The 25,318-nt window shown below is 47.6% G+C and overlaps 1 protein-coding gene across 4 annotated transcripts in view; it reads left to right on the top strand.

Moving 5' to 3' along the window:
* epb41l1 (erythrocyte membrane protein band 4.1 like 1) overlaps nucleotides 1–25,318 on the top strand; it is a 152,799-nt gene extending 127,481 nt beyond the window's left edge. Inside the window, exons 13-23 of one of the 4 annotated variants that reach the window (XM_033041294.1) lie at nucleotides 572–607; nucleotides 2,208–2,387; nucleotides 11,977–12,111; nucleotides 12,558–12,825; nucleotides 12,862–12,986; nucleotides 15,094–15,210; nucleotides 16,557–16,637; nucleotides 16,739–16,825; nucleotides 18,550–18,630; nucleotides 21,390–21,506; nucleotides 23,911–25,318. In XM_033041294.1, the coding sequence (XP_032897185.1) occupies nucleotides 572–607; nucleotides 2,208–2,387; nucleotides 11,977–12,111; nucleotides 12,558–12,825; nucleotides 12,862–12,986; nucleotides 15,094–15,210; nucleotides 16,557–16,637; nucleotides 16,739–16,825; nucleotides 18,550–18,630; nucleotides 21,390–21,506; nucleotides 23,911–23,916 (1,233 nt within the window). In that variant the 3' untranslated portion in view covers nucleotides 23,917–25,318. Of the gene's footprint in view, nucleotides 1–571; nucleotides 608–2,207; nucleotides 2,388–11,976; nucleotides 12,112–12,557; nucleotides 12,987–15,093; nucleotides 15,211–16,556; nucleotides 16,638–16,738; nucleotides 16,826–18,549; nucleotides 18,631–21,389; nucleotides 21,507–23,910 lie in introns of all 4 variants that reach the window. The other 3 variants (XM_033041292.1, XM_033041293.1, XM_033041295.1) reach the window with 3 other exon arrangements.

Genomic DNA, 25,318 nt, shown 5'->3' with positions numbered 1-25,318 from the left:
TGGAATAGGTCGGTTAACAGGGAAAATTAAACTGGACACCAGTGAGTGAAAAACCTATCATGTTGTAAATACGACCATTCACACCTAAATGATTCGTGACTGTTCAGTAAACCGATTGCATTCAAGAGTAGACACAAAATGCTGGAGTAACTCTGCGGGACAGGCAGCATCTCCAGAGTATAGACACAAGTTCTGGCTGTTCCCACTAATCCTGAGTCTGCCAGATTGAGAATGTTGTTGAGCAAACTGGCCCAGCGCTGGGGCAATGGTGATGTACGGTGAGACAACATGAGGTGCTCCTCACCTCAGCCACCAGCCGGGCCCTGACCTGCCCCGCACACCTCTGGTGTTAATGTGAAACTCCCAGCCTCTAAGCAATGCTAAATACTTGTTGAAATGTTGCTGTTCTCTCTCTATTGGTTGAATGTGTTTCTGTCGGGGTAGGCTGCTCTGATTCAAGCATTAATTTGCACCTGGCCAATCGATATTTCATTCTTCACATGACGATCAATAGATTATGATCTTGTTTTGGATTTAATTGATTTGATTTCTTTTAAAATTTTGCTGTCAGATGGAACGAGAGGATGAGCCGCGACTTAGGCAAGAGGTAGTGTATTGCCGGTCGCCTAACCCCTGTAGTTTGTGTCACATCTTCACATCCATTCACACTTACAGGATCACTGGCTTCTATTAATTGTCAATGGAAAATCATTCATCAAACTAATGACAGATGTTACATTCAGTAGGTTGATCCTTCAAGATTTATCCCCAACAATATCCAAGACATTCAAATATTCATGTGGAACAAATCTGGCAATTAATGTTGTATGAGACATTAAAACTGATCTTGTCACAGAATGGTGGGTGATAATTTTCTGAATCATAGTTGTTCATTGTTGTCAGTACACGACTTATAGACAATAGGTGCAGGAGTAGAGGCCATTCGGCCCTTCGATCCATTCAATGTGATCATGACAGATACACTGAACTACATCTCATGTGGATGCGCTGCTGTGGAACTTGTGCCTGGCCTTCTCTCTGCAGATGCCCACGTTGTAACCATTGCGCACATGTTGCAGTGTTGCAATGTTGGTTGCACACCAGTGCATTACATTGCAGTGTTGCACACCCTGCTCTAATGCTTGCTGCATTCCAACTTGCTGCCCATCTGAGTATGCGTGTGTTTGTTGACCTTCCACTGTATTTATGCGCTTCAGACACATGGCTTTGAACTGGGTGCGATGCTGGATTCATTAGACGCAGTACCTCATTATTGAATGTTATGATGCTTTCTTGTTCCTGGAGGCAGGGGCAGGTGTATGGATGGAACTGTGACTCGGTGTGATGCAAGGCTGCTTTACAATTACAGGCTGTAATTACTGCTAAATCATATGGTCATAAGGAATAGCAGTAGAATTAGGCCATTCGGCCCATCAAGTTTACTCTGTCATTCAATCACGGCTGATCTATCTCTCCCTCCTAACCCCATTCTCCTGCCTTCTCCCCATAACCCTTGACACCCGTACTAATCAAGAATCTATCTATCTCTGCCTTAAAAATATCCACTGACTTGTGGCCTCCACAGCCGTCTGTGGCAAAGAATTCCACAGATTTACTGCCCTGTGACTAAAGAATCTATAACATTTGACGTAGCTGTTACCTGTCGATCTTTGTTTGCCCCCCACAATGGGTCCCCTGTCGTACACTGTGGCTGCAGCGTGTGCCAATGAAAGGCTGAGCAGTCGGTGTCAGTCTCTCAATAACCTGATGTCACCATGAAGGTGATTTACCCAAAGTGGTGGTGGAATTGACAGAGCTTGAAAACTCCGTAAAGTAAGTCTGGAGAATGAACCCATGCAGAGCAAGGATGTTGCACTAGTCCTCAGCACACATTGACCTGAAACCCCTGAATTGAATGAAGTAGGAAATAGTTCTCCTGCAGCCAAGGCATTCAAGACATCAGCAGTAGTATTCACCAATCATCATCATCATCAGGAATCTGGATTCCATTGTCCCACCTGGGACATGTGACAATAAAACACTCTTAACTCTCGACGACTGAATTCCTGATGCAGCTTCACTATAGTGACACAGAGATATTCCAGACAGATACATAAACAATGGTGACATCTACCTCTTGTTACAGAGACCAATGTCTGGTTATGTTTTGTGTAACAATCTCTCTCTCTGTTTGCATCCTACCAAAGTTCCTAGATAAACCAGAAGATGTCCTGATGAAGCACCAAGCCAATATCAATGAACTCAAACGGACATTGCAGGAGTCGACCAGCATTAAGATAAACCACAGTGACCGGGAAAGGAAGTTAACAACCTCTCCGTCAAAGGCTAAAGACAAGGAGCTGGAGGGATTGGAGAAGCTGGTAGAGGTGGGTTTGGTTTCTAAACATCTTATTGAAGCTGTGGACACACTGGAGATGCCCACCTGGTTCTGGCTCTTGGTTGTACGCCTGTTTGTGACTGTGTTGGTGTTGGCCATCCTTCTAGTGGCAGCTGTGGGGTGAAATGGGGTGGCAACACTGTTTATTCGTCCACAGAATAAGGTTTGACCTTTGCCCAGAATTAAATGAGAGGAGGTTTATAACTGAGACGTCAGCAGTGATCAAGCTGTGGGCTGTGAGTGATTTATACTGAGCATGTTTCCGTGTGACAGACTTGAATATTCCTGGACTCTGGAGAGAGAGAAGGGTTGGGGTGAGAACTTTGCCAATCCCCTTGTGAAAATTCCTTGGTTGAGTTGCTGCCTCAGTGATGGTGTCCATTCCTCCCAAAGACTGAGCCATCTCCAGTTAACTCCACACAAGTACAGTACGTGTCACTGTCGGGTCACTCAAACTATAAACATTGAGTTTCATAAACCAAGTTTGACTGAGCAAGGCAGTTGTACCAAATCGATATAGTTCGCTGCACTGTTTCATGTAGGCAGCGGCAGAGAACTGTTCCAATATTCCCACAGTAGACACAAAATGCTGGAGTAACTCAGCGGGACAGGCAGCATCTCTGGAGGGAAGGAATGAGGGACGTTTCAGGTCAAGACCCTTCCATAATATTCCCACAGTGTGCTTCAGGTTGACTTTCCCACAGACTAGTCCCAGAGGTGGATGTGTGGAATCTGCAGCTCGTTTCCCCCATTGCTGCTGGAGCCTTAGTTTGACACAACTATAACATGTGCATCTATGAGGCTGGCAGCATGGATACATATCATTGGACCATCAGTCATCAATGGGTCTCCAGTCTAAACTTGTCGAGTGCACTGTAATGAACTCAGACCACTTTGTTAACACTAATGCTGCCACTTTGCAACAAGCACCCACGGAACCCGTCCCACTGAGTGGTACATTGGTAACAGGATATCGAGGCTTCCAGTTCCCACACGAGATTGCAACTTATATATACACCTCACACATTCCAAATCACTTCTACATCTGATGGGTCCACAGAGAATCCATTAAAACCATTTTGTAGATTGGGATCGTTCATGCACTTTTCATTTGTCAAACCAAAGCTTAAAATGCCCAGGCTCCATGTATGTATGTGCTCCACGTGTAATAGTATGTGTGCATGTGTGACATACTGAAATCCTTAGTGTGTGAGTGAGGGAGGGCTCTTCACCTGGTCTGATTCTCCGTGCCTGGGGAGGGGGTGAATGTGAAGGAAGGATAGTTTACCTCTTGTCCTGAGCCATGTCTGATATGATTCATGTTTAAGAAAGAACTGCAGATGCTGCAAAAATCGAAGGTAGACAAAAATGCTGGAGGAACTCAGCGGGTGAGGCAGCATCTATGGAGAGAAGGAATAGGTAACGTTTCGGGTCGAGACCCTTCTTCAGACTGATCAGTCTGCCTCACCCGCTGAGTGCCTCCAGCATTTTTGTCTACCTTCTAATATGATTAAGACATGTATGTTCAGAGAATAACACTAACAAAGATTGTGCAGTTATAATAAAAATCTAGTATTCATAAACTCATGAGGGTCACTAATTTATTGATGGTTTCTATCACATTTAATGGTAAATATTGAATGTCTGATTTACGATGTGGGGTGTGTCTGTGAATGATGCCGAACAAGACAACCAGACAATGAGCATGTCCTTTATTCACTGATTTACACTCTTGTGTTATAAGGACCTTTGTATAAAGAGCAACTCACTGATTGATTTTCTATCCATGTTTGTAACTAATACTTCAGCAACGTTGATGGTGTTGATGAGGACAGCACAAACACCATGTTGCGTATGTTTGTTGATAATGTCTCTTATTTCTGCTACAATATTCGATTGTTTCTTGCTCTCTGGTATTTCTGTAACTTTGTTCTACAAAGGCCACCGTTTACCGAAGGCCAGAATCCAGCTCCAACACGACTGTGTTGCCGTTTCCAGGCGTGGCTCTTGTAGCCAAGTAGTGTTATGAAAATGTGTACGTTTAATAGATTCTCCAATTCCACGCCGATAGTACTGTACCCGTAACAGCGCTGCTTTACCTGAGTGAGTGGTCTGTTTCCCACTGGAGGAATGTGCAGACCACCCCAGCACCTCAGTAGATTGTTGTCAGTAACCAGCCCACACCATAAATCACAGTCGCGTTATGGGTTTCATTTCCTGTGTCTCGTTCCGCTATCCTCGAGATTTGCCACGCTGCTCCTGATCCTACGTGGAATCTCCACACACTAAAAATCACTTAAAAAAAACCCATCCATATCATTAAAATGATGCTAGCATCTATCTATCTCCACCCCTAACTGAGCATTGAGGTTACAAGTTGATAGATGTGACATGCTGTGTGGTGCTTCAGTCAACATACAGAGAGGTTTAAACAATGGCTGGTGTTATAGGGAGAGGTTGGGTAGGCTGGGACATCTCTCTCTGGAGTGTAGGGAGCTGAGGGTGACTGTATCGAGGTGTACAAGACCATGAGGGGCACGGATACAGTATTTTTCCAAGGATAGAGGATTCTAAAACTAGAGGGCCCAGGCTTGAGGTGAGAGAGTTAAGAGATCTCTGGGCTTTGGGGCCACTGACAGCCCTGTGTGGACCAGCCCGCAGTGTGTGACTTGGCCAGTGTGTAACTGTGTTGTCACAACTGATGGTCTGGGCATTGGACCCTGGCTGGGCACTGGCACTGGCACTGGCACTGGGCATTGGCACTGGGCTCTGGGCACTTACACTGGACATTGGGCTCTGGGCCCTGGGCACTGGACACTTGACCCTGGGCGCTGGACACTGGGCTCTGGACCCTGGGCACTGGCTCTGGACACTGGACACTTGACCCTGGGCACTGGCACTGGGCATCTTGTGAGAGGATGGAGTGCAGCGGCACGTGACACTGAAAGTGCAGTCACTTGGAACTGGGGGAGGAGCGATCACAGGATCCTTCCGTCGCATTCCCCGCTGCACGGTGCAGTGTGACGGTGCATGGGGGGACCTGCCTGCACCTGGGACGGTCCACTGGGTCGCTGCGAGGAGTTGGAGAGTTCAGGGAGGTTATTTTGGGGGTTGGTGTTACTGAGCGAGCATGGAGAGACTTGCTGAGGGTGAGGGGCCTCTCGCAACGGCAGGAAGTTTAGGATCACAAGTGTCGATGAACCCTCCGCTCAACACATGCCCAGATAATTAAATCCCACTCCCTGCCCCCTGGTCCCTCCCCCTCCCGCTCCCGCCCCCACCCCCCTCTCTCCCCCTCCCCTTCCCACAGCCCCCCTCCCTCCCCCACTGCCCCCCTCCCTCCCCCACAGCCCCACTCCCTCCCCCACTGTGCCCCCTCCCACCACTTCCCCCCTCCCCCACTGCCCCCCCCTCCCTTCCCCCCACGTTCCCGCCCTCCCTCCCCCCACTTCCCCCATCCCTCCCCCACTGGTGTGCCCCCTCGCTCTCACCCCACTCTTCCCCCTCGCCCATCCCCACCTCCCCCCTCCCTCCCCCTTCCGCTCCCTCCCCCCCTGTCCCCCCTCCCCACAGCCCCCCCTCCCCCACATCCCCCTGCTCCCTCCCGCCCCACTGCCCCCATCCCTCCCACACTGGACCCCCCTCCCTCCCCCACTGCCCCCCCTCCCCCACAGCCCCCCTCCCCCACAGCCCCCCTCCCTCCCCCACTGCCCCCATCCCTCCCCCACTGACCCCCTCCCTCCCCCACAGCCCCCCTCCCTCCCCCACAGCCCTCCCTCCCTCCCCAACTATTGAAGGTGTGGGCAAGATGGCCACCTCTCACTTTCATGGACAGTACAGCTCAACACTCACCACATAACTTGCTTTCTTATTGAAACGACGTTGACCGATTGAAGGACATCTTGACCCCTGAAGGCACCGGGTGAGTTGAATGAAGGGTGGTAGTGACTTGTGCACCGTGTGATTGTCAGTGTAAGTACCGGTGTATCGAGAACAAGTGCAGGGTGTGGTCACAGGTGAGTCAGTGACCAGGTAGATAGAGTTTACGCAGCAGCAGCGGGCGGCAATATGTGGACATCTGGAAGAGAGCGGTCAGCATGTATACTGTGTGATTTATGCCCTGTGATGTGGTCATCGCTAATTCACCTTTCTGTCAGTCTGTGAGGGCTGAAGACGAGGTCCAGGAACAGCATGATTCCCAAGTGGCCACCATTGCCTTGTCTCTAGAAGCTTCCGCAAAGAAAAGTCTTGCATCTTCCCCCGAGGTTGATCTTTTCAGTTCTATATTTAACAACACTACATTATAGTTTGATCAACATTCATTTAAGGATTGTTACGTTTAAATGGCAACGCTGATGACAGGGTTTGGGGGAGGGGGGGGGGGGGGTTAACTAGTTTGCTCATGTTTTCTAAAGGCTTAATACTTCTTGTATAATGTGGAACAGTTAAAGATTGAAATGTTTGTTACAATGAAGTTTGTTAGTTATTTATCTGTTCATCATTAATTGTTGAGGGACTAAAACAGTAAATCATGTCGCATTCTTGTCACATTTCATGAAGTCTCTGTTGGCAAAGTCTAGTTTCACCCAGTTACGGCAATTCATCCTTCAGCCTAGAACTGTAGTCAATGATCTGCATGTCTGTTACAATTTACTACTTCATGGAATTGTGTAATGCTGACAAGTTTCTGTATTTGCCATGTAGGGCTCTGATGAATGGGTTATAATAGAGAAACAAGCGTCTAGGCTAGAAGAACTAGTTGTAGTTGGAGAGAACAGTGACAGAGATGAACCCCAAGAAGAAGATTCAGTTGAGGCTGTCTCACTTGTGGGTGACAAAGAGCACATTGATTTAGAACTATCCTCTCCTGAAATGGAGCTTGTGAACCAAGCGTTCCCCAAGGATGAGGCGCGTGAAGAGATGTCTCCAGAGAGTGACGACATATGTGATCTGTCTGTTGTACAAGAGGAAGACTCTGCGGAATCTCCTGCTTCACTGGACGAGACCACTCTGTTGTATTGCCCAGAGTTACTGAGATCAGATGGACAAGAAGGTCCCAAAGTGGAAAAACACACAGCTGAATCTGAAGTAGTTGTATCTGAGAGCGTTTTAGATGAAGAGTACTTGATTTTTGAAGACAGATGTCCAGATGATGCATCAGTGTGTAGCTGTGCGTCGCCAGAACAAGTCACAGTGCAAACTGGGGTAAAGCTGTCTACATCTGAAGATGATGTTAGATTGGAGTCCCATCCAGCTGAAGATACAGAGCCAACATTACCTCCGCAAGTTGCTGGCAGAGAGGTATCTCCTCAAAATGATGAAAGAAGGTTTGTGGAATATAAAGATTCCAAGGACGTTTACCCACAAGATAGCAACAACATATCTAAACCAGCTTCTCCAATGGGCGACCAGAAAGCCCCACAAGGGAAGGAGGATTTACAAACACTTCACCGGGAAAAAGCCGGAGATATTGAAGCAATTCTGCAGATGGATGTCCTGAAGTTTACATCACTTGTGTCAGACAAAGATGATTGGCATTCTGATGTTGGGAAGGAACCAGAGACAGAGGTGGGCGGGCAAGAGCACTCCATGTCCGTTTGGGAAGAGGCGTTGGCTTCTCAATTCATTTATTCAGCAGCTGAAACCGATCCAGAAACAGCTAATAAAATAGAGAGCAAAGATGCTGCCCCATTGGATGTCACTGAAACCAGGCAGGCCAAAGAGGCCAGTGTCTCTCCAGAAGATTCTGAAACATCAAAGCCCGGTTCAATGCGATGGAATAACCATGAGTCAAGGGCCTCCTCTCAGAGAGAGGAAGATAGATGCGACTTAAAGCCCCATTGCTCAGGGGAGGAGAATGGAGCAAACTCACAAATGGACAGAAAGGTCCCAGAGCCGTGCATAAGGGAAGAGGAGAACACAACACATACAGTGGCAGACACTGGCAAAGGCCCAGACACTGGCAACCCAGACACTGGCAAAGACCCAGACACTGGCATAGGCCCAGACACTGGCAAAGGCCCAGACACTGGCAAAGGCCCAGACACTGGCAAAGGCCCAGACACTGGCAAAGGCCCAGACACTGGCAAAGGCCCAGGCACTGGCATAGGCCCAGACACTGGCATAGGCTCAGACACTGGCATAGGCCCAGACACTGGCAAAGGCCCAGACACTGGTACAGTGGGTGACACTGGCATAGGCCCAGACACTGGCAAAGGCCCAGACACTGGTACAGTGGGTGACAGAGGCAAGGACCCAGACACTGGCAAAGGCCCAGACACTGGTACAGTGGGTGACACTGGCAAAGGCCCAGACACTGGCAAAGGCCCAGACACTGGCAAAAGCTCAGACACTGGCATAGGCCCAGGCACTGGCAAAAGCCCAGACACTGGCAAAGGCCCAGACACTGGCATAGGCCCAGACACTGGCATAGGCCCAGACACTGGCAAAGGCCCAGACACTGGCAAAGGCCCAGACACTGGCATAGGCTCAGACACTGGCATAGGCTCAGACACTGGCATAGGCCCAGACACTGGCAAAGGCCCAGACACTGGTACAGTGGGTGACACAGGCTTAGGCCCAGACACTGGCAAAGGCCCAGACACTGGCAAAGGCCCAGACACTGGTACAGTGGGTGACAGAGGCAAGGACCCAGACACTGGCAAAGGCCCAGGCACTGGTACAGTGGGTGACACGGGCAAAGGCCCAGCCACTGGCAAAGGCCCAGACACTGGCAAAAGCTCAGACACTGGCAAAGGCCCAGGCACTGGTACAGTGGGTGACACGGGCAAAGGCCCAGACACTGGCATAGGCCCAGACACTGGCAAAGGCCCAGACACTGGCAAAGGCCCAGACACTGGCAAAGGCCCAGACATTGGCAAAGGCCCAGACACTGGCAAAGGCCCAGACACTGGCAAAGGCCCAGACACTGGCAAAGGCCCAGACACTGGCAAAGGCCCAGACACTGGCAAAGGCCCAGACACCGGCAAAAGCTCAAACACTGGCATAGGCCCAGACACTGACAAAGGCCCAGACACTGGCAAAGGCCCAGACACTGACAAAGGCCCAGACACTGGCAAGGACCCAGTCCGTGGTACAGTGAGAGATGTAGTCAAGGAGCAAGAGACTGATCCAGTGGGAGACGAGGGTCAGGAGACAGCGACACGCACTCTGGGAGATGTAGACAAGGACCAAGGATCTGGTACATTAGTGGATGAAGGAAAAGAGACACATTCAGTTACATTCGGAATCGGTGGAAAGGTAGAGCCTCGTACTGGCGGAGATGAGGGAAATGAGACAGAGACTCACACACTGGGGGGAGGAGACACAGAGACTCACACACTGGGAGATGGAGACACAGAGACAGAGACTCGTCCACTGGGGGGTGGAGACACAGAGACTCACACACTGGGGGGTGGAGACACAGAGACTCACACACTGGGAGATGGAGACACAGAGACTCACACACTGGGAGATGGAGACACAGAGACAGAGACTCATCCACTGGGAGGTGGAGACACAGAGACAGAGACTCACACACTGGGGGGTGGAGACACAGAGACTCACACACTGGGAGATGGAGACACAGAGACTCACACACTGGGAGATGGAGACACAGAGACAGAGACTCATCCACTGGGAGGTGGAGACACAGAGACAAAGACTCACACACTGGGGGGTGGAGACACAGAGACTCACACACTGGGAGATGGAGAGACAGAGACTCACACACTGGGAGATGGAGACACAGAGACAGAGACTCACACACTGGGAGATGGAGAGACAGAGACTCACACACTGGGAGATGGAGACACAGAGACAGAGACTCACACACTGGGAGATGGAGACACAGAGACAGAGACTCATCCACTGGGAGGTGGAGACACAGAGACTCACACACTGGGGGGTGGAGACACAGAGACTGAGACTCACACACTGGGAGATGGAGATCTGGAGCAGGAGACTTGTACAGTGCAGGGTGGTGACAAAGAGGCAATGGCACACATACTGGGAGACGAAGGGAAACAGGTTAAGACAGATATGCTGAGGGACGGTGACAAAGACCCAGAGCCACAGATCCTGGAGGATGAAGGAAAAGAAGCAGTGGGAATTGGTGGAAAAGACCCAGAGTCACTCACAGTGGGAGCTGGAGGCAAGGAACGAGAGACTCACACAGTGGGGCATGAAGAAGAAGAGGCAAGGCCATGTTTACCCATGGACAATGGGGCAATGACTCACACACTGGGCAATGGTGGAGACAGATTTAATGATAATAAACTGTCCAAGTGGTGTTCTCAGAGTGAAGCTGATGACTTTGTTCAAGTTGTATCTCAGTCAAGTCATGGCGATGGATCTAAAGAACTTTCCTCAAGGGCAGCGAGCAATGCAATGAAAATAGTTTCTTCTGCAGATGGATCTTCAATCTTGGACTGCCCAAAGTCCAAGGCAGAGGCCAAGAATGGCAAGTTGTCATCCTGTGAACTGTTGCCAGATACAAGCCAAGGCCAACATCAAGTGAGCATCCCAGCAGATCCCAGATCAATATCTCAAGTGGAAACCCCCCAGGGTAAAGGATCTGATCTGGAATCATCAGACCAGGAAGTGTTTCTCCGAGCCGAATATTCTCACGTGGAAAGACTGCAACCATCAAAAATATCCTTGGTTCCTTGCAAGTCCAGAGAGGAAGAGTCTCGTCCTACTAGAGTCACTGACCTTCAGTATGTAAGGATGTCGGAGCTGCCAAAGGCCAACCCGCCCAGGACATCCTTCAAAGCCGGGAGAGAGAGTTCGCCCATAAAACGTGACAGAGACTTTACAAGCCCATCGCAGCAGCTGACAGACATCTACTCATCTGCCAAGCTCAGCCAGAGGTACCCAGACGTGTACGATATGGGGCTGGCTACCCTCAAGGATAAAATCTCATACTTTGAATTGAAATTGGGAGAGAATGTATGCTTGAAGAAGCCGGTGAAAGTGCTGGAACACGCTGCCCAGATCTCGGACATTGGATCTCCCGACTCGGGCTGTGAAGTGGAATTGACAGACTCTGGGGTAACTGTTCACCTGAGTCATTCCCAGGAATCCTTCCTCCAGCATGTTTTGTCAAACTGCATCCTACAACTTGACGTGGCTTGAACCAAGTTTATTTATCAACTGCTCGTTTATGTTTTGGTCATGTCTATGCCTACACACACATGTATTCAGCCTCTTCATTTGCATTACCCTTTATTTAGACCATTTGGAGTTTTGCGACTGCAAATGTCCATCGACCGACTTTTGGCCGAATGAGAACAGGCGAAACCTAAAGTGTCTCAAATGTCAATGCTTTTGCCATGTTGTGAGAAAGCTGCATTCTGATAGGCTGTGAAAAGCCAGTTGTCCCCTCTGCTTGGTTTATTTTCTCACTTTACTCTTCTGCTCTTTCCTTTTGAAGCAAACTAATGCCTGTCAAATACTAGTGGCTGATGCCCTGCTACCGCTCCTCCCCAAGCTGTTTGCTGCTCTGTCCTTTAGCTGCCCGAATCCCCCAGCCCAGCCCGGCCCAGCCCGACTATTGACCAATGCTTTTGTCTGTCTAGAGTAAACCAGCCCATGAAGCCAGCGGTGAAGACAAAGATACCAAGCCACCTCGAGAAGCTTCCAGATCTCCAGGGAGGAGCTCAGTGAAAGGGCATGTGTCAGAAGATGCAGTTGTGACAGTACTTCCACCACAGGTACCTGACTCTCACTAAACTCCGTACACGTATGTGATTCAAGAGTTAATGTCCACATCGTATGTTTATTAATGCTACCGCATGTTCTCTGCTGATTTGTGAGAATTGCCTGGTTGATAGAATCACTGTTCCTAGGCTGATCTGTTTCTTTATCATCTTCCCTTTTTCACATGAAATAAGTAACAAAGCATCTGTCCAATACAAGGTTGCTGATTTTAATGAACGAAAGATTTAGACTTTGATTTAGTGTGACCTCATGTTGCTCATTCACCACCGAAACCATTTGTTGCCACTTGCGTTTCCATTAATACTTTTGTCCATTTTCCCGATTCCACCTCTCCCCCCCCACAGCCACCGGTCGCATGGATCTCTCATTCCATTCCCATTCCAAACAGGGTTATGTGTCCATCCTATTATCTTGATCTGCATCATTCTTTCTTGCCCAGAGCACGGAGGCACGACTGGATCTGAAGCGGGGTTCAGTGCTGGCCGCACAGGAATCTGAAGAAGCGATGGAGCAGATGCAGGAGCTGGCGGCCCAGAGTGTGGTTGTGGACCTCCTGCATCCCAGTGACCACACAAACTCCGCACCACCTGCTGAAGGCCAGGTGTTGTCAGCACCTGAAGGAACTGATGGACAGGTGGAAGAGAAGCTCCCAACGCAAACTAAGGTGACGAAACCTGAAGGAAGTGACAGTACTGTGTCTGAGACCAGTACTCCAAGTACCAAAAGTACTCCAAGTACTGAAAGTACTCCAAGTACCAAAAGTACTCCAAGTACTAAAAGTACTGACAAGCAGCCCACTCCGGAAGATGGAGCCGACCAGCACAATGGCCAAGAGGCTGAAGATAGCCAAGCAAAGCCTCAACTGGAGGTAACATTATAGGAAGCTGAATGCATGTCCCCACCTGTATCTCACGTGTCCCTGTGTGTGCATCTCTCCACAGCTCACCCTGCATGCCTGCATCCTCCACAGTAGCCCAGCACGTTGAGTACTAGCCCAGCATGTTGAGTACTAGCCCAGCATGTTGAGTACTAGCCCACCCCCCAGTAATGTTGTAACCCTCACGCCATCCAATGTCAGCTGAACCGTGCACTGTGATCCGTTTCTGTTTCCCGTCTCATTTACCATTTTAATCCACTAAATGAGTGCTTTAACCAACGTGAATGTGTAGATGCATGCAGCATGAATGCGTAGAGGCATGCAGTGTGAATGTAGAGGCATGCAGTGTGAATGTAGAGACATGCAGCATGAATGCGTAGAGGCATGCAGTGTGAATGCGTAGAGGCATGCAGTGTGAATGTGTAGATGCATGCAGCATGAATGCGTAGAGGCATGCAGTGTGAATGTGTAGATGCATGCAGTGTGAATGTGTAGAGGCATGCAGTGTGAATGTGTAGATGCATGCAGCATGAATGCGTAGAGGCATGCAGTGTGAATGTGTAGATGCATGCAGTGTGAATGTAGAGGCATGCAGTGTGAATGCGTAGAGGCATGCAGTGTGAATGTAGAGGCATGCAGTGTGAATGTGTAGAGACATGCAGTGTGAATGTAGATGCATGCAGTGTGAATGTAGAGGCATGCAGTGTGAATGTAGAGGCATGCAGTGTGAATGTAGAGACATGCAGCATGAATGCGTAGAGGCATGCAGTGTGAATGCGTAGAGGCATGCAGTGTGAATGTGTAGATGCATGCAGCGTGAATGCGTAGAGGCATGCAGTGTGAATGTGTAGATGCATGCAGTGTGAATGTAGAGGCATGCAGTGTGAATGCGTAGAGGCATGCAGTGTGAATGTAGAGGCATGCAGTGTGAATGTGTAGAGACATGCAGTGTGAATGTAGATGCATGCAGTGTGAATGTAGAGGCATGCAGTGTGAATGTAGAGGCATGCAGTGTGAATGTAGAGGCATGCTCATCCCTGCAACGTGAATGCGTGGAGGCATGCAGTGTGAATGTAGAGACATGCAGTGTGAATGTAGAGGCATGCAGTGTGAATGTAGACATGCAGTGTGAATGTGTAGATGCATGCAGTGTGAATGTAGAGGCATGCTCATCCCTGTAAATGAATGTGAACTCGCATCGTTCCATCTGTATCATGTGCTGCTTTTATTAAAGGAACTAAATGACCATTTTGTTCTTGCTGTTCTTCAGCTGCTGCATGTCCAGTAATATTTAAACTATGTCTAAACTAAACTCATGTTGTAGAGAAGGGCAGCATCTTGCTGGTGACTGGTTCCTCCATTACCGGCAACGTTTGTGTCAGCATTGTTCACACTTGGGCTTCATGTTGCCTCCATTTGTGTTACTGTTGTACGTATGTCCGCGTCCCGTGTAATTAGACATGTGATGGCAACAGGAATGGCCAGAGGTGCGATGTACAATCCCAGTTTGTCACCTTGATGTGGACATTGGGCGACTGAGGAATGTCCAGTAAGAGTTCAAAGAATATACCCCAATATTTCCCAACGTTGAGCTCCAGTTACGAGTTCTTTGATGTTTCTTGTGCGTGATTAGTCATTGTCTGACGTCCTGTATTTGTTTGCTAAACCTGCTCATTTTTACTCGCTGAGTCCTCTGCAGGTCCAAATAGTGTCTTTCACAGACTTGACCATGAGATTATCCCGCGGGATATGCCGTTATTGTCTGACCATGATTATTTATTTGGGAATCCACAAACATAACAACTTTTTCAACATTAAAGTCTAAGCGAGGATTAGTACATTTGGCCATTTCATCCGCAGTCGGTTGTATTTGCCTGGAGTTTCATTGCTGTGAGAATCATTTAATGGGCAGATGTTAAAATGGAGATTTGTCTTGGTGCAAACGCCAATATTTATCGCAGCCCAATGGCCTGAATCATTAGCTGGGCCAAAGTAAATAAAGACAAACATTTCTCCATCTCCAGATCAGTGAGTTTGGTAAATTAAAACTACAAAAATATTAGCGACGAAACAATGTGGATATTGATTTATTTTTCAGGATGTTCAGAAAGCAACAGCTGGATTGCCAAGTGACGTACCTACTGGACCAATGGGAACATCCTCCAAAGAAACTGTTGTACCATTGGACATCAAAACCCCCACCAAAACCACACAGGTATCAGGTTGTAATTCTGCTGTCAATGCACTTGGACAGTGGTTGGAGTAGAGTTGAGTGTGAAACGTCAAGAGGTTTTGTGGGTGAAATGATTCTGTTCCATGTTCCGTTGGTCATGAGGCCAGGAACAAGAGGCTGCCCGCTCCTTTACCAGGGTTATGACCGTGCCCGGGTGGTGTTAGAGAGGGACTACGCACTGTCCACGGGCACCCTGGGGGATTTCAGAGACTGCTGGGGGTGGAATGTATCCTTGACAAGGATGGTCACATCGTTGTTTAATACTCAGTATATTTGATCTTTAAGAAAATTTGTTTTACTTTGCACTATGGTGGTGGGTTTGTTGGTTATTGCTTGGAATCTACATATTATTGTTTTGGGTTGAACCTGTGCATACAGGTGGCCGGGCCAATGGATGAACTGACCAGTCCAGGACCATCTGATCACTGCCCCATGGCCTGAGTTACATCTGATCACTGCCCCTTGGTCTGAGTTACATCTGATCACTGCCCTGTGGCCCCTGGGCATGGGTTACATCTGATCACTGCCCTGTGGCCCCTGGGCATGAGTTACATCTGATCACTGCCCTGTGGCCCCTGGGCATGAGTTACATCTGATCACTGCCCTGTGGCCCCTGGGCATGGGTTACATCTGATCACTGCCCTGTGGCCCCTGGGCATGAGTTACATCTGATCACTGCCCTGTGGCCCCTGGGCATGGGTTACATCTGATCACTGCCCTGTGGCCCCTGGGCATGAGTTACAAAGTCCACGTGCCCAGTTTGTAGGCAACAACGAGGCCACATCACGCACTACCGTTCACATGGAAACATAGACAGTAGGTGCAGGAGTAGACATCAGTCTGGTGAGCTCAGTAAATCAATGCACCAGAGGCCATAAACAGTGCGATGAAAATGCACCAGCGTGTTGCAGCAGGTAGTGCTGCTGGTTCTCAGCACCAGAGACCCTGGTGCAATTCTGACCTCAGGTGCTGTCTGTGTGGAGTTTGCACGTTCTCCCTGTGAGCTGGGTGCACTGATTTCCCCCCCACATCCCAAATATCAGCATTAGTAACCGCCCTCCAATGTGTGGGTGTGTTGCAGGATCGGGGGAGAGGTGGATAACTGATAGCAGGAGGATTTTACAATGGGATCCAGTAGGGATTGTGTAAAGTGGGCCAGCACAGATCCAGTGGGCTGAAGGGCCAGTATCTTACAGGGGAAGCATTAAATGAAGTGCATTTGTTCTATAGTTTGGGGTAGTATCATGTGAGGCATGTTATAGTGGTAGTCATAGTGTTATAGTGATGTTTAATCTGTTTATTGAGAGTTGTGTCTTTGTTTTCTGTAGATGAACAACAGTCCAGATTCGGGACATGAAGTTGTAACGAGGTCTGAGAGTGTGGAGCCAGAAACGCCGCCAGTACCAGCTGTAGGTTGCTCACAGTGAAACTCCGCCTGACTAGATGTTTCAGCTGCATTGCTGTGAAGCCTGAACTGTGACTGACCGCTGTGTGTTTGCTGGTTTTACAGGTGGATGGTGGCGCGGTGGCAGTCAGCGGCTCTCAGTCCGTTACATCAGAAACCATATCCACGTCAACCACAACTCATATCACCAAGGTAACGCTGTTTATGGGCTGGAACGTCCCCAGCGGCTACAGAAATGCAGTTGTTTGTTGCTTTGTACGGTGGCGCAGCGGGTAGAGCTGCTGACTCACAGCCCCAGAGACCACGGGTTCGATCCTGACTACGGGTGCTGTCTGTACGGAGTTTGTACGTTCACCCCGTGACCTGCGTGGGTTTTCTCCAGGATGTCCAGTTTCCCTCCGCTCTGCCAATATGTAGTAGTTTGGAGATTAATTGGCTTGGTACACTTGTACATTATCCCGTGTGTGTGTGTGTGTGGGATAGTGCTAGCATGCAGGGATCGCTGGTCCGTGCGGACTCAGTGGGCTGAAGGGCCTGTTTCCACGCTGTATCTCTAAACTAAAAACGAAACTAAAAATGATTGCACTAAATGGGCGGTGTTGAGGTGTTTGGTGTTTTAGCGTGTGGCTGTACTCTGGCGTCTAGCGTGGTTGAGTTTGTTAGGTGACGTGCTTCAAGCCCAGCAGAGTGACCACCTGGGCACTGAGGTCTGTTTATGGTCAAAGGCCCAAACACAACTTCCAGTCAATTCTACTTTACCCGAGTTACACTAGTTAGCAGAATGTGACCTGGGTTTGAACATATTTCTCTTTCATTCAGATACTTCTTCGTGCCAAACATTTGGGAATTCTGATTTGATCATAGATCATAAATCAGGAGCAGGGTTATGATGTTTGGCCCATCGTGTCTGCTCTGCCTTTTGATCACGGCTAGAATAATTTTTCCACTCCATCCATTCTCCTGCCTTCTTCCCATAACCTATAACAGCCGAACTAATCAAATCCCTGTCAAACCCCGACTTAAAAATACCCAACAACTTGGCTTCCACCGCCGTCTGTGGCAATGAATCCCACAGATACACCACCACCTGGCTAAAGAAATTCCTCCTCATCGCCATTCCAAAGATACATCCTTTAATTCTGAGGCTGTGGCCTCTAGTCCTAGACTCTCCCAATAGTGGAAACATCCTCTCCACATCCACTCTATCCGGGCCTTTCACTATTCAGCAAGTTTCAATGTGGTCCCCCCTCATTCTTCTAAACTCCAGCGAGTACAGGCCCAGTGCCGACAAACGCTCATCATATGTTAACCCACTCATTCCTGGGATCATTCTTGTAAACCTCCTCTGGACCCTCTCCAGAGCCAGCACATCCATCCTCAGATATGGGGCCCAATATTGCTCACTGTATTCCAAATGCAGCCTGACCTGTGCCTTATAGAGCCTCAACATTACATCCTTGCTTTAATGTTTGTCCTCTCTAAATAAATGCTAATATTGCATTTGCCTTCCTTACTCCCGACTTAACTTGCAAACGAACCTTTTGGGAATCCTGCACCAGCTCTCCCAAGTCCCTTTGACATCTTCTCTGACCAGTTGTATATCTGACATTCATGGATACATTGTCACGTTGAGAATCACCGACCAGTGCCAAGAGTTCCCTTTGGGTTTGGCAGCTGCCTCCCCCACCCCCCACCGTCCCCCCCCCCCTACCCCTCACTGATGCCCCCCACCCCCACTTCCCCCCCATCCCCCCCTGCTCCCCCCGCTGCCCCGCCCTGATGCCCCCCCCACTTGCCCTCCTGATGCCCCACTGCCCCCCCCCCACCCCCCCGATGCCCAGGGTCACAACGCTGTCGGACCAATGTGCTTGTTCTTGTTCAAACTCAGTTTCTGAAATATTTTGTTCTTTATTCAGTCGGTGAAAGGAGGATTCTCTGAAACCAGGATTGAGAAGAGAATCATCATCACAGGAGATGCAGATGTGGATCAAGACCAGGTAGCAGCGTGTTTGTTGGCGGCTTGTCACGTGGTGTATGGTCATTGGGCCCGAAACAGAGCAATGAGATTCTTACTTATAGCAGCACAACAGAATGTCAACAGTTCACAGGATAAATGTCAAACTTGGCAGCTCACCTTTAAATGAGAAGAACTTGTTTATTTTCCCTTTGCAAAAGAGTAATTTTGAATGACGTCAGGAGAGGACAGTTAGAATGTGTGGGTGCTGGAGGTTTAACATTGAGGCGGGGATTAGTACATCTCAGCCTTTACTGTGGACAAATGAGAATTCCAGAACGTAACTCAGGATTTCAAAATGCAGAATAAACATCAATGTGATTCTGTTATTAACTAAATCAAACAGTGTGATCGCAAAATACAATCTTGCCATAGCGTCATGTTGCATGGGATTAGTACTGGTGTCAGGGGTCCTAAGGTCATTAGTGATAGGAGCAGAATTAGGCCATTCAGCCCATCAAGTCTACTCCGCCATTCAATCATGGCTGAATTACCTCCCCCCCTAACCCCATTCTCCTGCCTTCTCCCCATAACCTTTGACATCTGTACTAATCATGAAACTCTCTATCTCTGCTATAAACATATCCACTGACTTGTGGCCTCCACAGACTTCTGTGGCAAAGAATTCCACAGATTCACCACCCTCTGACTAAAGACATTTATCCTCAAGGAACACCCTTTAATTCTGGGAAATTAAGTAATGGGGAGGGCAGGAGAATGGGGTTAGGAGGGAGATAGATCAGCCATGATTGATTGGCGGAGTAGACGATGGGCCGAATGGCCTAATTCTACTCCTATCACTTAAAAATAAGATGTTTAAAAGATCTATAATGCTGAATGAAGGGAAAGTGATTGTTTGATTATTTTACGTAGCGGTCTTATCTCCCACAGGGATACATTAGGTTTGGCCACATTCAGTGGTGATGCAGTAATGTGCAGGAGAATAAAGGCTGTGATTATAGTAGAACCATTAGCCAGAGGAAATGATTCTGCATGGATTTCTCCAACGTTAGATTGTCACTGAGTGACTGAGCATTGTGTAGGTGACTGTTCAACACACTGCTTTTCCAATACATTTGCATTTCCCGAACACTTATGAAGTCTCACAGTGCAGATGCTGAGAGAATGATTACCACAGTGGCGTAGACTATTGTTGAACATAGACACAAAATGCTGGAGTAACTCAGCGGGACAGGCAAGCATCTGCGGAGAGAAGGAATGGGTGATGTTAGAGGTTGAGACACTTCTTCAGTCTATTAGTTGTGAGACTTCAAGCTATTATTGGTACTTTGTGAATGTCTTAAATATTCAAGAGAGAAAAAGCTAACGAGAGTCAAGTTTGGCATTAATTCCCCCCCCCCCCCCCCCCCCCTCCCCCATGTAAATTCCAGACAGCTGAGGTAGGGGTTGGATGAAAGAGGTTGTTGGATTTAAACTCCGATATCCCCACCTATATAACCATGGTCTAGAAGATTACCCCCCTTTGTAAGTTACCTCGCACTGTATCAACTATACATATATATGTATGTACATGTATATATATATGTGTATATGTGTATATGTATATCAATTCAAGGGAGTTTATTGTCATGTGTCCCAGATAGGACAATGAAATTCTTGCTTTGCTTCAGCACAACAGAATATTGGAGGCATAAATAAATACAGAACAGATCAGTGTGTCCATATACCAATGAATATATATATATGTATATATATATATATATACACATAAATAAGCAGATAAAGTGCAATGGGCTATTAATAATCAGAGTTTTGTTTGAGTTGAGTTTAATAGTCTGATGGCTGTGGGGAAGTAGCTATTCCTGAACCTGGATGTTGCAGATTTCAGGCACCTGTTTACCTTCTACCTGAAGGTAGCGGGGAGATGAGTGAGTGGCCAGGATGGTGTGGGTCCTTGATGATACTGGCAGCCTTTTTGAGGCTGCCAGCATCATCATCATATGTATATGTATATATATGTATATGTGTATATACTGTATCAACTATATATAAATCCCTTTGTTTGAGCACTAATTCCTTTATTTGAGCACTTGTTTCTGCGTGCTTGTGCCGGAAGCTTGCCAGGGCAGGACACAGAAGCAAGGTCACCTGGGTGAAATGAAGGATATTTAAAGTATTCTAGTCGGTGTTTTCACTGAACGGACTAAGGGGTAACTACGGAATTATCACGTAGACTTGCCCCTCTGGTGAACTGGAAGGGCAGCAGCTGTGCAGCGAATGAGGCTTCTGTCGAGGACCAGAGGACCCATGTCCACCATCCGTGTGAGGTTGAGGTTCAGTAACGTGAGGGGTGACTTACCCAACGCCCGTCCTGTGACCTGTCCCACTGGTCATTGTAGAATCCCACTCTGCTGCCTTGTGGATGAGTTTGGAGGGTCGAAAAAAATGCTGGAGAAACTCAGCGGGTGAGGCAGCATCTACGGAGCGAAGGAAATAGGCAACGTTTCGGGTGGAGTTTGGAGTCTTGGTTATGGCCAATGTTACTGTGGCCATTGATGCCATTGGCCAGGCACCCCTGTCCCCTTTTGTGTGATATCTTCTGCCAGTTATCAATGTTTAAAACAATGACGAAGAAAGAGAATGATTTATAATTAGACGTGCACGTTTGTGACCAAACTCTACTGAACAAGGAAGTCATTGTGTCTGTGTAGTTCCTTCATTTATGTAGCGACCAGTTTTCTCCAGGACTGTGTGTGTCTCACTCATTGTTCTGTGATGTAGGCTCTAGCACTAGCCATCAAGGAGGTGAGGCAGCAACATCCAGACATGCTGGTGACCAAGGCCGTGGTGTATAAAGAGTCCGAGACAGAATCAGAGCAGAACACCAAGGAACCAAAGGTAAGGCCACAAGTAGCCCGACGGTTTAGTGTGTGTGTGTGTGTGTATTGGATGGGGAGCATCGATGCACAGTTATTTTCAGGTCCCTCCAGAGATGTTCGATCGGGTTCAAGTCCGGGCTCTGGCTGGGCCACTCAAGGACATTCACATACCTGTCACGAAACCACTCCTGCGTTGTCTTGGCTGTGTGCTTAGGGTCATTGTCCGGTTGGAAGGTGAACCTCTGCCCCAGTCTGAGGTCCAGAACGCTCTGGAGCAGGTTTTCATCATGGATCTCTCAGTACTTTGCTCCATACATACACACATAGCTTAAAGATAGAATGGAAGTGAGAATCAGCCAATGGCAGTCTGCAGAGACTGCCCTGGATGGAGTGTCGCGACGTGCAAGTTTCCAGAGCTGAATTGTGGATCCGTTTCTTTCAGTTTAAACTGCATTTCCTGTAAAAACCGATAGTGTTTTTGACCGAGGCGATTTACTTGCTTTGCTTCGAGTGGGTTGAACGGATAAAGTGACAGAATATTCTGCGTTGGTGGAGGGGAACGCAATTATCAAACAAATTGGCCTCTGATTCCGCACCACCAGGTATTGTTGTGGCCACGGGTAAGGCTGATAGTTAACGGCAACCTGTCAGATGTGCTTGGGGTTCATTCACTACTATAATTTACAGACAGTGCACAGTTTAATAACTGATACAAGGCTGCCAACCATTCACAGTGCATTCAGAAAGTATTCACACCCCTTCACTTTCTCCACATTTTGTTACGTTACAGCCTTATTCTAAAATAGATTAAATTCATTTTTTCTATCATCAATCTACACACAATATCCCACAATAATAAAGCAAAAACAGGTGTTTAGAAATGTTTCCAAAGTAATTAAAAATAAATAACTCAAATATCACATTTACAGTATTCAGACCCTTTACTCAGTACTTTGTTGAGGCACCTTTGGCAGTGATTACAACCTCAAGTCTTGGGTATGACGCTACAAGCTTGGCACACCTGTATTTGGGTAATTTCTCCCATTCTTCTCTGCAGATCCTCTCAAGCTCTGTCAGGTTGGATGGGGAGCGTCGATGCACAGCTATTTTCAGGTCCCTCCAGAGATGTTTGATCGGGTTCAAGTCCGGGCTCTGGCTGGGCCACTCAAGGACATTCACAGACCTGTCACAAAGCCACTCTTGCGTTGTCTTGGCTGTGTGCTTAGGGTCATTGCCCAGTTGGAAGGTGAACCTCTGCCCTAGTCTAAGGTCCAGAACGCACTGGAGCAGGTTTTCATCAAGGATCTCTCAGTACTTTGCTCCATTCATCTTTCCCTCGATCCTGACTAGTCTCCCAGTTCCTGCCGCTGAAAAACATCCCCACAGCATGATGCTGCCACCACCATGCTTCATTGTAGGTATGGAATTGGCCAGGTGATGAGCGGTGACTGGTTTCCTCCAGACATGACGCTTGGCATTCAGGCCAAAGAGTTCAATCTTGGATTCATCAGACCAGAGAATCCTGTTGCTCATAGTCTGAGAGTCCTTTAGGTGCCTTTTGGCAAACTCCAAGTGGGCTGTCATGTGCCTTTTACTGAGGAGTGGCTTCCGTCCGGTCACTAACATAAAGGCCTGATTGGTGGAGTTGTGCAGATATAGTTGTCCTTCTGGAAGGTTCTCCCATCTCCACAGAGGAACTCTGGAGCTCTGTCAGAGTGACCATCGGGTTCTTGGTCACCTCCCTGACCAAGGCCCTTCTCCCCCGATTGCTCAGTTTGGCCGGGCGGCCAGCTCTATGAAGAGTCCTGGTGGTTCCAAAGTTCTTCCATTTAAGAATGACAGAGGCCACTGTACTCTTCGGGACCTGCAATGCTGCAGAAATTGTTTTATACCCTTCCCCAGATATGTGTCTCAACACAATCCTGTCTCGGAGGTCTACGGACAATTCCTTTGCTTCATTTGGTCTGACATGCACTGTCAACTGTGGGACCTTATATACACAGGTGTGTGCCTTTCCAAATCATGTACAATCAATTTAATTTACCACTGGTGGACTCCAATTAAGTTGTAGAAACATCTCAAGGATAATCAATGTAACAGGATGCACCGAAGCTCATTTTGAGTGTCACAGCAAAAGGTCTGAATACTAATGTAAATGTGATATTTCAGTTATTTATTTTTAATTACTTTGCAAAAATTTCTAAACACCTGTTTTTGCTTCTTCATTCCGGGGCATTGTGTGTAGATTTATGATTAAAACAAAAGAATTTAATCCATTTTACAATAAGACTGTAATGTAACAAATGTGGAGAAAGTGAAGGATTCTGAATACTTTCTGTATACACAGTTTAGCATTATCATTTGACATTAATGTTGGGAGTTGCGTTGGAAGCTGTTTAAGTTGCTGTTCTTCTCTCCCCCAGGAGTAACATGGTGGCAGTACGACCACCACATCAGGGGTAGACATGGAATCATTCTGTTGCTCGAAACGACGGGGACCCTCTGCTACCTTCTAACTTCACACAGAAGAAACGGCAAAGAATATCATTATTAATATAAACAGAAATATATACCTGCTACGCAAAAATAAATTCCAGATCTTATCACCGCCAAGAAAGTAGAGCATTTGCAAGTCCAGAAAACGCATGTTGACAGGAATGTAAACACAAAGTAGAACTTGTAACCCCCCCTCCCCTCCCTCCTCCCCCCGGCCGAGCTTCTCCAGCAAGCGGGAACTTCAGGGAACAGCTTTCCTGGAGATGGGATCTTGCAACTAATGTCCAATAACACATGCCTACACTCTGAATGTTGAATACATTCCCTCCTCTGATCTCCTGGGAAAGGGCAGCAGCTATCATTCAAGATGTCCTAAGCCGAGGATGGCCACATATCAGTCGCCAGTTTGGATGTGTGTTAATTTATATTGAAGTATGCTTATCTGGTAATATAAAGATTGGAGGTTTGTAATATTAAATGGTTACCCGAGCTCGGTTTTTAACCTGACGCCTGGTCTGACAGCTGTTTGTGTTTTTTTTTGTAAAATAAAAGAAATCTTAATTATTTGAAAGTGAATAATTTTAGGCAAATGAGTTTTCACAAATGTCTTAATCAAATGATAGTGGATAGAAATTTGTTAGCACCCAACTAGCCGTTGCAGGTGATGTGTATAGGAAGGTGATCCAAATAGTGATTCAGTCAAATACTTAGCAATGGTTCACAAAGGTCAGAATGTTTTGTTCCACAATAGTTTTCCTTTCCATTCCATGGCACTGTGAACAGACGGGACCTGGGTTATGTTCTTTGGTTTGTTCTGAGTGTGTAAGAACCGCTCCAGGGGATAGTGCCAGCAAGTGACCACAAGGCCTGAGGGGCAACGTTGTGTGTCAGGGTCAGGGTCACCCAGAGGAACTGCTCCATGCGCTTGGCATGACATCACCTGTCCTTGTTACAGAGACACTTTGATGACTGTGGACCAGACGACAGTCCCTGAAGCGACACAATGCCTTGTGCACGCAGAGAGAATGCGACAAACCGCTGAGTGAACCAAAATATTTGCACAATCGGCATTTAATTGGTTGTCATTCATTTGTTTAGCATTGCTAATTATATTTTTGATAGGATTGTTTTAGTGATTTATCCAAGATTTTAAAATGAACATGAGTGATGAAGTATTTGAAAATCTTTCCATTTGTATCAAGAACTGACATGAAGTTGCGTGCATGAGGTGTGTGGATTGGAGCCCGCCATCATTTCTTTATTGCATCACAGTTCCATGATATGTATCCATTGTATCCTTTTACTTCAAAGTGAAATAAACGTGCCAGAGACATC

This window comes from Amblyraja radiata, chromosome 23 (assembly GCF_010909765.2).
Source record: "Amblyraja radiata isolate CabotCenter1 chromosome 23, sAmbRad1.1.pri, whole genome shotgun sequence".
NCBI lineage: Eukaryota > Metazoa > Chordata > Chondrichthyes > Rajiformes > Rajidae > Amblyraja > Amblyraja radiata.
Note: the sequence above shows the minus strand (reverse complement) of the source record. Positions and strands in the feature narration are given on the sequence as shown.